A 13,535-nucleotide genomic window follows, 5' to 3' on the forward strand; every position below is an offset into this window, starting at 1 on the left:
CCCCTTCCCCCACGCCCCAACACCACCCCTCCCCCCACGCCCCAACACCACCCCTCCCCCCACGCCCCAACACCACCCCTCCCCCCACGCCCCAACACCACCCCTCCCCCCACGCCCCAACACCAGGATTTCCCCTCCCCCACGCCCCAACACCATGAGAGTCCCCTCCCCCACGCCCCAACACCACCCCTCCCCCCACGCCCCAACACCACCCCTCCCCCCACGCCCCAACACCACCCCTCCCCCCACGCCCCAACACCACCCCTCCCCCCACGCCCCAACACCACCCCTCCCCCCACGCCCCAACACCACCCCTCCCCCCACACCCCAACACCACCCCTCCCCCCACACCCCAACACCACCCCTCCCCCCACACCCCAACACCACCCCTCCCCCCCACACCCCAACACCACCCCTCCCCCCACACCCCAACACCACCCCTCCCCCCACACCCCAACACCACCCCTCCCCCCACACCCCAACACCACCCTCCCCCCACACCCCAACACCACCCCTCCCCCCACACCCCAACACCACCCCTCCCCCCACACCCCAACACCACCCCTCCCCCCACACCCCAACACCACCCCTCTTCCCACACCCCAACACCACCCCTCCCCCCACACCCCAACACCACCCCTCCCCCACACCCCAACACCACCCCTCCCCCCACACCCCAACACCACCCCTCCCCCCCACACCCCAACACCACCCCTCCCCCCCACACCCCAACACCACCTCCCCCCCCCCACACCCCAACACCACCCCTCCCCCCACACCCCAACACCACCCCTCCCCCCACACCCCAACACCACCCCTCCCCCCCACACCCCAACACCACCTCCCCCCCCCACACCCCAACACCACCTCCCCCCCCCCCCCACACCCCAACACCACCTCCCCCCCCCCCTTCTCCCCCTTCCCTCGCTGTCAGAAACACAGACACTGACAGAGAGTAAGAGACACACACACAGACAGAGAGATAGAGACACTGACAGAGACACACTGGGGGGGGGGTGCCGTCCCAGCACGTTGTTGGAGGACTCCCGGTGCTGCAGTCGGTAAGTAGAAAATGTTTTATTTATTGATTTTTTTACATTTTTTTTATTTTTTATTAATTTTTTTTGATTGATTTATTGGTTGATTTATTGATGTATTTCACATTTATTATTGATGGCTCTTTATTTGTAAAACTGAAGTGTTTAATATTTGTAAACTTCCCTTTAAACCCTAGCCCCCCCCGCATTCCCTACGCCTAATTTGTAACCTACACCTGATTTTCTAAAGTATAGACAAGGTTTTTTTGAACGTACAAAAATCTTCACTTACTCCATTCTAAGTTAGTTTGGAGTAAGTTTTCACTGCCTAAACTTTGAAAACAGGCGTAAGTGGCTGGATACACCCCCTTTTGAAAAAAAAATTCTGTTCCAAAGTGAAACTGTTCTAACTGACTCGAACTGGAGCAAACTAAATGCTGAGAATTCAAATTTCTAAGATACTCCGCTCTACACCAGTTGCTCCAAAAAATCAGGAGCAACTCAGGCCGAAACTTGGTCCCATTATATTAAATTGCAGCCCTTAATGTCTTACTTATAGGCTAATGCTTAGAGGAATAGACAAATGAGGGTGGACCAACAGCTATGGATCTGGACTTGAAGATGAGACTTTGAGGCACTGTAGACAGAAGAGAATAGTGCTTAACAAAACAAATATCTTTATGGAGTGCATTTATTTTTACATTAAAATTGTGTTCTTCTTATCCAATTGCTTTAACTTGTATTCATCCATCTCAAGATCTTATACATTTTTGTCTCAGATTTAGCTTGGTAATAGCTTCTTTAATGGGTATAGCACAAAATGAGTTAAAACTAGCTTCACTCACAGAAGACTAATCCAGTTCACTTTTGTTATATTTTTTTGCAATAATTTGTCAGTTTGTTTGAAAAACAAGTGTTCAAGGACACAACAATTCCAACTTATTCTACATACAGACACATTATAAAGTCTATTGGGGTGCTGAATACTAGAGATATCTACTGTATCATGCCTTCAGTGCTTGTTGCATACACATTCTTCTATGTGCATCACTCACTTTTGAGTCTCTCCCTCAAGTTGAGAAGGACTTGAGGCAGAGTCAAACACCTTGGAAGAATTTCTATATCACATCAATAAAAAGAAAATAAATATGAAAAGATACAAGAAGCAACCTGCTTACCACCCATTTTGCAATCTCTGCGCTCTCCTGCTTTTTCATGATAGAGTATAGTTTTACATCTGCCAGTGCTGCCAGAAAGGACTGGACTAGTCGAGGAACCCAGATCTGCAAAAACAATGATGGCAGGTTCACAATACAGTTGAAGTTGGGGGGGGGGGGGGGGCGGGGGCGCAAATTGCAGGTGTAAGTCGTTGCTCAGTCAGCGCCACCTCTGCCAGTGAAATTATTCCTGCTCTCCTGCACCATCACTGCTAACAAAAACACAGATGGATGTGAAACTTACAATTTTCTTTAATGAATAGGTATCATTTCTATATAATCTGAATTGATTCAATCTCAAGCATCCTGCACAACACAGTGCAAATTGTGGCTCCGAGATACAACTCACTACATCAAGATCTAATTCTTAAATGTGTCAAAGCATGGTGCCAACCAAAGGTCTAAAAGTCAGTCCAAACGAAGAACTGAAATCAAAGAGCACCCTGTAGCAGCCAGATCAGCTCATTTTATTTCCCAATGCAGCGATGCAAAGACAGAAGAGGGTAAAAGCAGAATAGAAAGGAGCATCGGACAGAATGCAAAACCGTAACCTTGTGTAGACTCAACTTTAAAATTTTTTATTCTCATTACTTTTTATTATTTATTTTCTCATCCCCAGCATAGGAAGAACCAAGTATACACAATCCTCAGACAAGTGAAGAGCTACTTCCATCGTACAAAGACACCAATTTTTAAAACTACTTGTGAATATGGAAAGTGGCTTAAATTGGGAGAGACAATTTTACCCTATCTCTAATTTCACCAGATCAAAAACATCCTGTGCCAGGCCTGCTTCCAGGCTCCCCCCCCACTGATTCTGTTGGGCCAGCTGTAGCAAAAACGCAAATACTTTTTGGTGGCCTCGCTTCGGACAAATTTTCCCGAGGGAAGCGCCTGTCCTCAAGTCAGCATCTTCCCAGAGCAACACATTGAGGTTACAAATTTCAGCAGATTGAGCTAAAAACAAATCATGATTGCCACAATTCTTAGAGTTGCAAGGAATAAATGAAATATTTGATAATACTAAAGGCCTTCATTTTCAGCATTATCTGGTTAGTTAGAAGGATCAAACAATTGCCAGAATCACATCATATTATTTGCTAGTTTTGCAGAATATGTATAATACACATCTTTATTAACGCAGTAAGGAGGGTTATAACAAATTCGTAATACAGCAGAGAACCAAACTAAATACAGAAAGTACAGAAGAGATCTAAAAAAGAGAATAAGAGGGACAAAGAGAGTATGAGAATAGATTAATGGGCAACATAAAAGGGAACCCAAATGTTTTTTATAAACATATAAATAGTAATAGGGTAGTCAAAGGAAGGGTGTGGCCAATTAGAGATCAAAATAGAGATCTTCTTGTGGAGGCAGAGGTACTAAATGAGTACTTTGCATCTGTCCACTAGAGAAAAGGATGATGCCAAGGTAGCAGTAAAGAAGAAGATAAGCGATATCGGATGGGATAAAAATAGATAAAGGGGAGGTACTTAAAAGATGGGCAGTACTCAAAGTAGAAAAGACATCAGGACCAGGTGGGATGCATCCTAGGTAATTGAGGGAAATAGTGGGTTTGGCCACAATCTTCCAATCCTCCTTAGATATGATGATGGTGCGAGAGGACTGGAGGATTGCAAATGTTACATCCCTGTTCAAAAAATGGAAGGGATAAACCCAGCGATTAGTCAGCCTAATGCCACTGGTGGGGCCACTTTTAGAGAGAGTAGTCCGGACAAAATTAACTGGCATTTGGAAAAGTGTGGGCTAATAAATGAAAGTCAGCATGGATTTGTTAAAAGCAAATCGTGTTCGACTAAATTGATTGAGTTCTTTGATGAAGTAATGGAGGGTTGACGAGAGTAGTGTTTTGTATATGGACTTTTTAAAGGCCTTTGATAAAGTACCACATAATAGACTTGTTAGAAAAATTAAAGCCCATGGGATTAAAAAGGGACAGTAGCAGTGAGGCTAAGAACTGGAAACAGAAAGCAAAGATGAGTGGTGAAGTTATTTTTCAGGCTGGAGGGAAAGAATATAAAGTGCTGTTCCCCAGGGGTCGGTATTCAGGCCATTGCTCTTTTTGATATATATTAATGATCTGGACTTGGGTATGCAGGGCATCATTTCAGAGTTTTCAGATGACATGAAACTTGGAAATGTAGTAAACAGTGAGGACGATAGTAACAGACTTCAGGAGGACAAACAGACTGGTGAAATGGGTAGACACATGTCAGATTAGCCTAACATCTGTGGTTGGGAAAATGTTGGAGTCTATTATTAAAGAAGTAGTAACAGGACATTTGGAAAAGTAAAATTCAGTCAGGCAGAATCAGCATGGATTTATGAAGGGGAAGTCATGTTTGACAAATTTGCTAGAATTCTTTGAGGATGTAACAAATAGAGTGGATAAAGGGGAACCAGTGGATGTGGTGTATTTGAACTTCCAGAAGGCATGTGACAAGGTGCCACACAAAAGGTTACTGCACAAGATAAAAGTTCACAGGGTTGGAGGTAATATATTAGCATGGGTAGAAGATTGGCTGACAAACAGAAAACAGAGAGTCGGGATAAATGGTTCATTCTCTGATTGGCAATCAGAAACGAATGGGTTGCCGCAGGGATCAGTGCTGGGACCCCAACTATTTACAATCTATATTAACGACTTGGAAGAGGGGACTGAGTGTAATGTAGCCAAGTCTGCTGACGATACAAAGAAGGGAGGAAGGGCAATGTGTGAGGAACACAAAGAGGCTGCAGGAGGACATAGACAGACTAAGTGAGTGGGCAAGAATTTGGCAGATGGAGTATAATGTTGGAAAGTGTGAGGTCATGCACTTTGGCAGAAAAAAATCAAAGAGCAAGTTATTATTTAAATGGAGAAAGATTGTGTAGTGTCTCTGCACCTTGTTATAAACTCGCACGAGGCATATATATATATCAGACACGGTCACTCTGTGACCTTCCTTTATTCCCAGGACCAAGGAGTGCTGACCCTGGGTGGGACCTCCCCTTTTATATCTGGAAACCCAGGTGAGGAGTGTCTCCCGCTAGCTCACCCCCTGTGGGCAGGGTGCGCATTTCAAGGGTACAGGTACAGTGTGCATGAGTTACAGTTACATAACTATGTCATTGCAAGATGGTGAAATACATGGCAGATTGCAAAGTGCTGCAGTACAGTGGGACTTGGGGGTACTTGTGCATGAAACACAAAAGGATAGTATGCAGGTACAGCAAGAGATCAAGAAGGCCAATGGAATCTTGACCTTTATTGTGAAGGGAATGGAGTATAAAAGCAGAAAAGTCTTCTTACAGCTGTACAGGGTATTGGTGAGGCCACACCTGAAATACTGTGTGCAGTTTTGGTTTCCAGATTTACGAAAGGATATACTTGCTTTGGAGGCAGTTCAGGGAAGGTTCACTAGGTTGATCCCAGGATGAGTGGATTTGACTTATGAGGAAAGGTTGAGTAGGTTGGGCCTCTACTCATTGGAATTCAGAAGAATGAGAGGTGATCTTATAGAAACGTATAAGATTATGAGGGGGCTTGACAAGGTGGATGCAGAGAGGATGTTTCCACTGGTGGGGGAGACTAGAACTAGAGGGCAGGATCTTAGAATAAGGGGCTGCCCATTTAGAACTGAGACGAGGAGAAATTTCTTCTCTGAGGGTTGTGAATCTGTGGAATTCGCTGCCTCAGAGAGCTGTGGAAGCTGGGACATTAAATAAATTTAAGACAGAAATAGACAGTTTCTTAAACGATAAGGGGATAAGGGGTTATAGGGGACGGGCAGGGAAGTGGAGCTGAGTCCATGATCAGATCAGCCATGATCTTATTGAATGGCGGAGCAGGCTCGAGGGGCCTTATGGCCTATTCCTGCTCCTATTTCTTATGTTCTTATTAAACTAATTAGTGGGGGTGAGGATTCAGATGAACAAAAATTTTAAAAGTCAAAGAATAAGGAGAAGGCAATAGAGCAGGGTAGCACTGGGGGAAATGAAAATCATAGCTGACAGGAAGAGACAGAATGTATAAACAAAGGTGAATCAGAAAGTGGGGTCAAAGCAGGAAAAAATGGTGAAAAAACAAATTTAAAAGCTCTTTATCTGAATGCACATGGCATTCATAACAAAATAGATGAATTGACAGTGCAAATAGATACAAATGGGTATGATCTGATAGCCATTACAGAGACGCGGTTGCAAGGTGACCAGGACTGGGAACTAAATATTCAGGGGTATTTGACAATTCAGAAAGACAGACAGATAGGAAAAGGAGGTGGGGTAGCACTGTTAATAAAGGATGAGATCAGTGTGTTAGTGAGAAACGATATTGGCTCAGAAGATCAAGATGTTGAAACAGTTTGGGTGGAGATAAGGAATAATAAGGGAAAAAAAAGTCACTGGTGGGCATAGTCAATAGGCCCCCTAACAGTAGCTACACTGTTGGATGGAGTATAAATTAAGAAATAATGGAGGTTTTAATAAAGGAATGGCAAAAATCATGGGCGATTTTAACCTTCATATTGATTAGATAAAGCAAATAGGCCAGGTTAGCCTTGAGGAAGAGTTCATAGAGTGTATCCGCGATAGTTTCCTTTAACAGTACGTTGCAGAACCAACCAAGGAGCAGGCTATCTTAGATCTGGTAGTGTGTAATGAGACAGGATTAATAAATGATCTCGTAGTAAAGGATCCTCTTGGAATGAGTGACCATAATATGGTTGAATTTCAAATTCAGTTGGAGGATGAGAAAGTTGGATCTCAAACCAGTGTCCTAAGCTTAAATAAAGGAGACTACAGAGGTATGAGGGCAGAGTTGGCTAACGTGGACTGGGAAAATAGATTAAAGTATGTGACGGTTGATGAGCTGACATTTAAGAAAATATTTCATAACTCGCAACAAAAATATATCCCAAAGAGAAGGAAAGACTGTAAGGGAAGGGATAACCATCCACGGCTAACAAAGGAAATAAGGGATGATAAAGAGAGGGAAGATAGATTAGGAACTGGAGCGGGAGGATCGAGAGGCCCATAAAATTTGGAAAGAGGTGACATAATAGGTCCAAGTCAGCATGGATTTGTGAAAGGGAAATCATGCTTGACAAATCTTCTGGAATTTTTTGAGGATGTTTCCAGTAGAGTGGACAAGTTGATGTGGTATATTTGGACTTTCAGAAGGCTTTCGACAAGGTCCCACACAAGAGATTAATGTGCAAAGTTAAAGCACATGGGATTGGGGGTAGTGTGCTGACGTGGATTGAGAACTGGTTGTCAGACAGGAAGCAAAGAGTAGGAGTAAATGGGTACTTTTCAGAATGGCAGGCAGTGACTAGTGGGGTACTGCAAGGTTCTGTGCTGGGGCCTCAGCTGTTTACATTGTACATTAATGATTTAGACGAGGGGATTAAATGTAGTATCTCCAAGTTTGCGGATGACACTAAGTTGGGTGGCAGTGTGAGCTGCGAGGAGGATGCTATGAGGCTGCAGAGTGACTTGGATAGGTTAGGTGAGTGGGAAAATGCATGGCAGATGAAGTATAATGTGGATAAATGTGAGGTTATCCACTTTGGTGGTAAAAACAGAGAGACAGACTATTATCTGAATGGTGACAGATTAGGAAAAGGAGAGGTGCAACGAGACCTGGGTGTCATGGTACATCAGTCATTGAAGGTTGGCATGCAGGTACAGCAGGTGGTTAAGAAAGCAAATGGCATGTTGGCCTTCATAGCGAGGGGATTTGAGTACAGGGGCAGGGAGGTGTTGCTACAGTTGTACAGGGCCTTGGTGAGGCCACACCTGGAGTATTGTGTACAGTTTTGGTCTCCTAACTTGAGGAAGGACATTCTTGCTATTGAGGGAGTGCAGCGAAGGTTCACCAGACTGATTCCCGGGATGGTGGGACTGACCTATCAAGAAAGACTGGATCAACTGGGCTTGTGTTCACTGGAGTTCAGAAGAATGAGAGGGGACCTCATAGAAACGTTTAAAATTCTGACGGGTTTAGACAGGTTGGATGCAGGAAGAACGTTCCCAATGTTGGGGAAGTCCAGAACCAGGGGTCACAGTCTAAGGATAAGGAGTAACCCTTTTAGGACCGAGATGAGGAGAAACTTCTTCATTCAGAGAGTTGTGAGCATGTGGAATTCTCTACCAGAGAAAGTTGTTGAAGCCAGTTCGTTAGATATATTCAAAAGGGAGTTAGATGTGGCCCTTATGGCTAAAGGGATCAAGGGTATGGAGAGAAAGCAGGAATGGTGTACTGAAGTTGCATGTTCAGCCATGAACTCATTGAATGGCAGTGCAGGCTAGAAGGGCTGAATGGCCTACTCCTGCACCTATTTTCTATGTTTCTAAAAGGGGCCAGAGAGTCGGAGGAGCCACAGGAGAGAGAGGATAGAGAGGCCCATAAAAAGGGCCTGAGAGTCAGAGGAGCCAGCTGGTGTAGGGAGAAATATCAAAATCGAAGTGTGATGTCACAGCCAAGCGGGTAAGTGATTGGCTGGTGGATTGGTGAGTATTGTAACTTTTTCTTTTCTGATCGGTAGAAAACCTTTGGCATTGTTGCCAAATTAAGTTAATTTAAGGGTTAAGTCATGGCAGGAGAGCCCAAACCCATGTCATGCTCCTCCTGTGCTATGTGGGAAATCAGGGACACTGTTCCAGCTGCAGCTCCTGACCAACCGCATTGCAGCACTGGAGCTGCGCATGGATTCACTCTGGAGCAACTGCGATGCTGCGGATGTGGTGAATAGCACGTTTAGTGAGTTGGTCACACCGCAGGTAAAGGTTACAAAGGCAGATAGGGAATGGGTGACCATCAGGCAGAGCAGTGGAAGGAAGGTAGTGCAGGGGTCCCCTGCGGTCATCTCCCTGCAAAACAGATATACCACTTTGGATACTGTTGGTGGAGATGGCTCATCACGGGAGGGCAGCAGCTGTCAAGTTCATGGCACCATGGGTGGCTCTGCTGCACAGGATGGCAGAAAAAAAGAGTGGGAGAGCTATAGTGGTCTGGGGATTCCATTGTAAGGGGAATAGATAGGCGTTTCTGCGGCCGCAATCGAGACTCCAGGATGGTATGTTGCCTCCCTGGTGCAAGGGTCAAGGACGTCTCGGAGCGGCTGCAGGGCATTCTGGAGGGGGAGGGCGAACAGCCAGTTGTCCTGGTGCATATAGGTACCAACGATATAGGTAAAAAACGGGGTGAGGTCCTACAAACTGAATTTAGGGAGCTAGGAGTTACATTAAAAAGTAGGACCTCAAAAGGTAGTAATCTCAGGATTGCTACCAGTGCCAAGTGCTAGTCAGAGTAGAAATAGCAGGATAGTTAAGATGAATACGTGGCTTGAGGAATGGTGCAAGAGGGAGGGATTCAAATTCCTGGGACAATGGAACTGGTTCTGGGGGAGGTGGGACCAGTACAAACCGGACAGTCTGCACCTGGGCAGGACCGGAACTGATGTCCTAGGGGGAGTGTTTGTTAGTGCTGTTAGGGAGGGATTAAACTAATATGGCAGGGAGACAGAGGGAATTAAAATGGGGGCAGAAGCAAAAAGTAGAAAGGAGATAAGGAAATGTGGAGGGCAGAGAAATTAAGAGCAAAAATCAAAAAGGGCCACATTTCAACATAATTCTAAAAGGACAAAGTGTGTTAAAAAAACAAGCCTGAAGACTCTGTGTCTCAATGCGAGGAGCATTCATAATAAGGTGGATGAATTAACTGTGGGGATAGCTGTTAACGGATATGATGTAATTGGGATTGCGGAGACATGGCTCCAGGGTGACCAAGGATGGGAGCTCAACATCCAGGGGTATACAATATTCAGGAAGGATAGGCAGAAAGGAAAAGGAGATGGTGCAGCGTTACTGGTTAAAGAGATTAACGCAATTAACGTGAGGAAGGACGATGTGGAATCTGTATGGGTAGAGTTGCGGAACACCAAGGGCAGAAAACGCTAGTGGGAGTTGTGTACAGACCACCAAACGGTAGTAGTGAGGTTGGGGATGGCATCAAACAGGAAATTAGGAATGCGTGCAATAAAGGTACAGCAGTTATCATGGGGTCTTTAATCTACACATAGATTGGGCTAACCAAACTGGTAGCAATACGGTGGGGGATTTCCTGGAGTGTATAAGGGTTAGTTTTCCAGACCAATATGTCGAGGAACCAACGAGAGAGATGGCCATCCTAGACTGGGTGTTGTGAAATGAGAGGGGATTAATTAGCAATCTTGTTGTGCAAGGCCCCTTGGGGAAGAGTGACCATAATATGGTAGAATTCTTCATTAAGATGGAGAGTGACACAGTTAATTCAGAGACGAGGGTCTTGAACTTAAGGAAAGGTAACTTCGATGTATGAGATATGAATTGACTAGGATAGACTGGCGAATGATACTGAAACGGTTGACAGTGAATAGGCAATGGCAGACATTTAAAGATCACATGGATGAATTTCAACAATTGTACATCCCTGTGGCGTAAAAATAAAACGAGAAAGGTGGCTCAACCTTGGTTAACAAGGGAAATTAGGGATAGTGTTAAATCCAAGGAAGAGGCATATAAATAGGCCAGAAAAAGCAGCAAACCTGATAACTAGGAGAAATTTAGAATTCAGCAGAGGAGGACAAAGATTTTAATTAGGAGGGGGGAAATAGAGTATGAGAGTAAGCTTGCAGGGAACATAAAAACTGACTGCAAAAGCTTCTACAGATATATGTGAAGAGAAAAAGTTTAGTGAAGACAAATGTAGGTCTCTTGCAGTCAGAATCAGATGAATTTATAATGGGGAACAAAGAAATGGCAGACCAGTTGAACAAATACTTTGGTTCTGTCTTCACGAAGGAAGACACAAATAATCTTCCGGAAATACTCGGGGACTGAGGGTCTAGTGAGAAGGAGGAACTGAAGGAAATCCTTATTAGTCAGGAAATTGTGTTCGGGAAATTGATGGGATTGAAGGCCAATAAATCCCCAGGGCCTGATAGTCTGCATCCCAGAGTACTTAAGGAAGTGCCCCTAGAAATAGGGGATGCATTGGTGGTCATTTTCCAACATTCTATAGATTCTGGATCAGTTCCTATGAATTGGAGGGTAGCTAATGTAACCACTTTTTTAAAAAGGAGGCAGAGAGAAAACAGGGAATTATAGATTAGTCTGACATCTGTGGTAGGGAAAATATTGGAATCAATTATTAAAGATGTAATAGCGCATTTGGAAAGCAGTGACATGATCGGTCCAAGTCGGCATGGATTTATGAAAGGGAAATCATGCTTGACAAATCTTCTTGAGGATGTAACTAGCAGAGTGGACAAGGGAGCCCCAGTGGATGTAGTGTATTTGGACTTTCAAAAGGCTTTTGACAAGGTCCCACACAAGAGATTAGTGTGCAAAATTAAAGCACATGGTATTGGGGGTAATGTATTGACGTGGATAGAGAACTGGTTGGCAGACAGGAAGCAAAGAGTAGGAATAAACGGGGCCTTTTCAGAATGGCAGGCAGTGACTAGTGGGGTACCGCAAGGTTTAGTGCTGGGACCCCAGGTATTTACAATATACATTAATGATTTAGACAAAGGAATTGAATGTAATATCTCCAGGGTTGCAGATGACACTAAGCTGGGTGGTGGTGTGAGCTGTGGGGAGGATGCCAAGAGACTGCAGGGTGACTTGGACAGGTTAGGTGAGTGGGCAAATGCATGGCAGATGCAGCATAATGTAGATACATGTGAGGTTATCCACTTTGGTGGTAAAAACAGAAAGCAGAATATTATTTGAATGGTGACAGATTAGGAAAAGGGGAGGTGCAATGAGACCTGGGTGTCATAGTTCATCAGTCATTGAAAGTTGGCATGCAGGTACAGCAGGCGGTGAAGGCGACAAAAGGCATGTTGGCCTTCATAGCAAGAGGATTTGGGAATATGAGCAGGGAGGTCTTCCTGCAGTTGTACAGGGCCTTGATGAGGCCACACCTTGAATATTTTGTACAGTTTTGGTCTCCTAATCTGAGGAAGGACATTCTTGCTATTGAGGGAGTGCAGCGAACGTTCACCAGACTGATTCCCAAAATGGCAGGACTAATATATGAAGAAAGACTGGATCGACTAGGCTTATATTCACTGGAAATTAGAAGAATGAGAGGGGATCTCATAGAAACATATAAAATTCTGACAGGATTAGACAGGTTAGATGCAGGAAGAATGCTCCCGATGTTGGGGAAGTCCAGAACCAGGGGTCACAGTCTAAGAAGTAACCCTTTTAGGACCGAGATGAGGAGAAACTTCTTCATTCAGAGAGTTGTGAAATTCTCTACCACAGAAAGTTGTTGAGGCCAGTTCGTTAGATATATTCAAAAGGGAGTTAGATATGGCCCTTATGGCTAAAGGGATCAAGGGGTATGGAGAGAAAGCAGGAATGGTGTACTGAAGTTGCATGATCAGCCATGATCATATTGAATGGTGGTGCAGGCTCGAAGGGCCGAATGGCCTACTCCTGCATCTATTTTCTATGTTTCTATGAAAGTAAACTAGCACAAAATATAAAAACAGATAGTAAGAGTTTCTACAGGTACATAAAAAGGAAAAGAGTGACTAAAATAAATGTTGGTCCACTAGAGGATGAGACTGGAGAATTAATAATGGAGAACAGGGAAACGACAGAAATGTTGAACAAATATTTTGTATCGGTCTTCATGGTAAAAGGCACTAAAAACATCCCAATAGTGGATAATCAAGGGGCTATAAGGAGGGAGGAACTTAATACAATCATTATCACTAATGAAGTAGTACTTGGTAAAATAATGGGAGTAAAGGCAGACAAGTCCCCTGGACCTGATGGCTTACATCCTAGAGTCTTAAAAGTGGCTGCAGAGAAAGCAGATGTATTGGTTGTAATCTACCAAAATTCCCTGGATTCTGGGGCAGTTCCAGCAGATTGGAAAACTGCAAATGTAATGCCCCTATTTAAAAAAAGGAGGCAGACAAAAAGCAGGAAACTATAGACCAGTTAGCCTAACATCTGTCATTGGGAAAATGCTGGAGTCCATTATTAAGGAAGCAGTAATTTGGAAAAGCATAATTCAACCAAGCAGAGGCAGCATGGTTTTATGAAAGGAAAATCATGTTTGACAAAGTTGCTGAAATTCTTTGAGGATGTAACGAGCGGGGTGGATAAGGGGGAACCAGTGGATGTGGTGTATTTGGATTTCCAGAAGGCATTCGGTAAGGTGCCACATAAAAGGTTCATGGGGTTTGGGGCTAAAGTATCAGCATGGATAGAGGAT

General features: G+C 44.4%; 1 protein-coding gene across 1 annotated transcript in view; it reads right to left on the bottom strand.

The window, feature by feature from the left end:
- pigb (phosphatidylinositol glycan anchor biosynthesis, class B) overlaps positions 1 to 13,535 on the bottom strand; it is a 38,074-nt gene that overhangs the window by 17,594 nt on the left and 6,945 nt on the right. The window contains exon 4 of the mRNA XM_070886723.1: positions 2,216 to 2,320. Coding sequence (XP_070742824.1) covers positions 2,216 to 2,320 — 105 coding nt within the window. The remainder of the gene's footprint in view (positions 1 to 2,215; positions 2,321 to 13,535) is intronic.

This window comes from Pristiophorus japonicus, chromosome 8 (assembly GCF_044704955.1).
Source record: "Pristiophorus japonicus isolate sPriJap1 chromosome 8, sPriJap1.hap1, whole genome shotgun sequence".
Taxonomy (NCBI): domain Eukaryota; kingdom Metazoa; phylum Chordata; class Chondrichthyes; family Pristiophoridae; genus Pristiophorus; species Pristiophorus japonicus.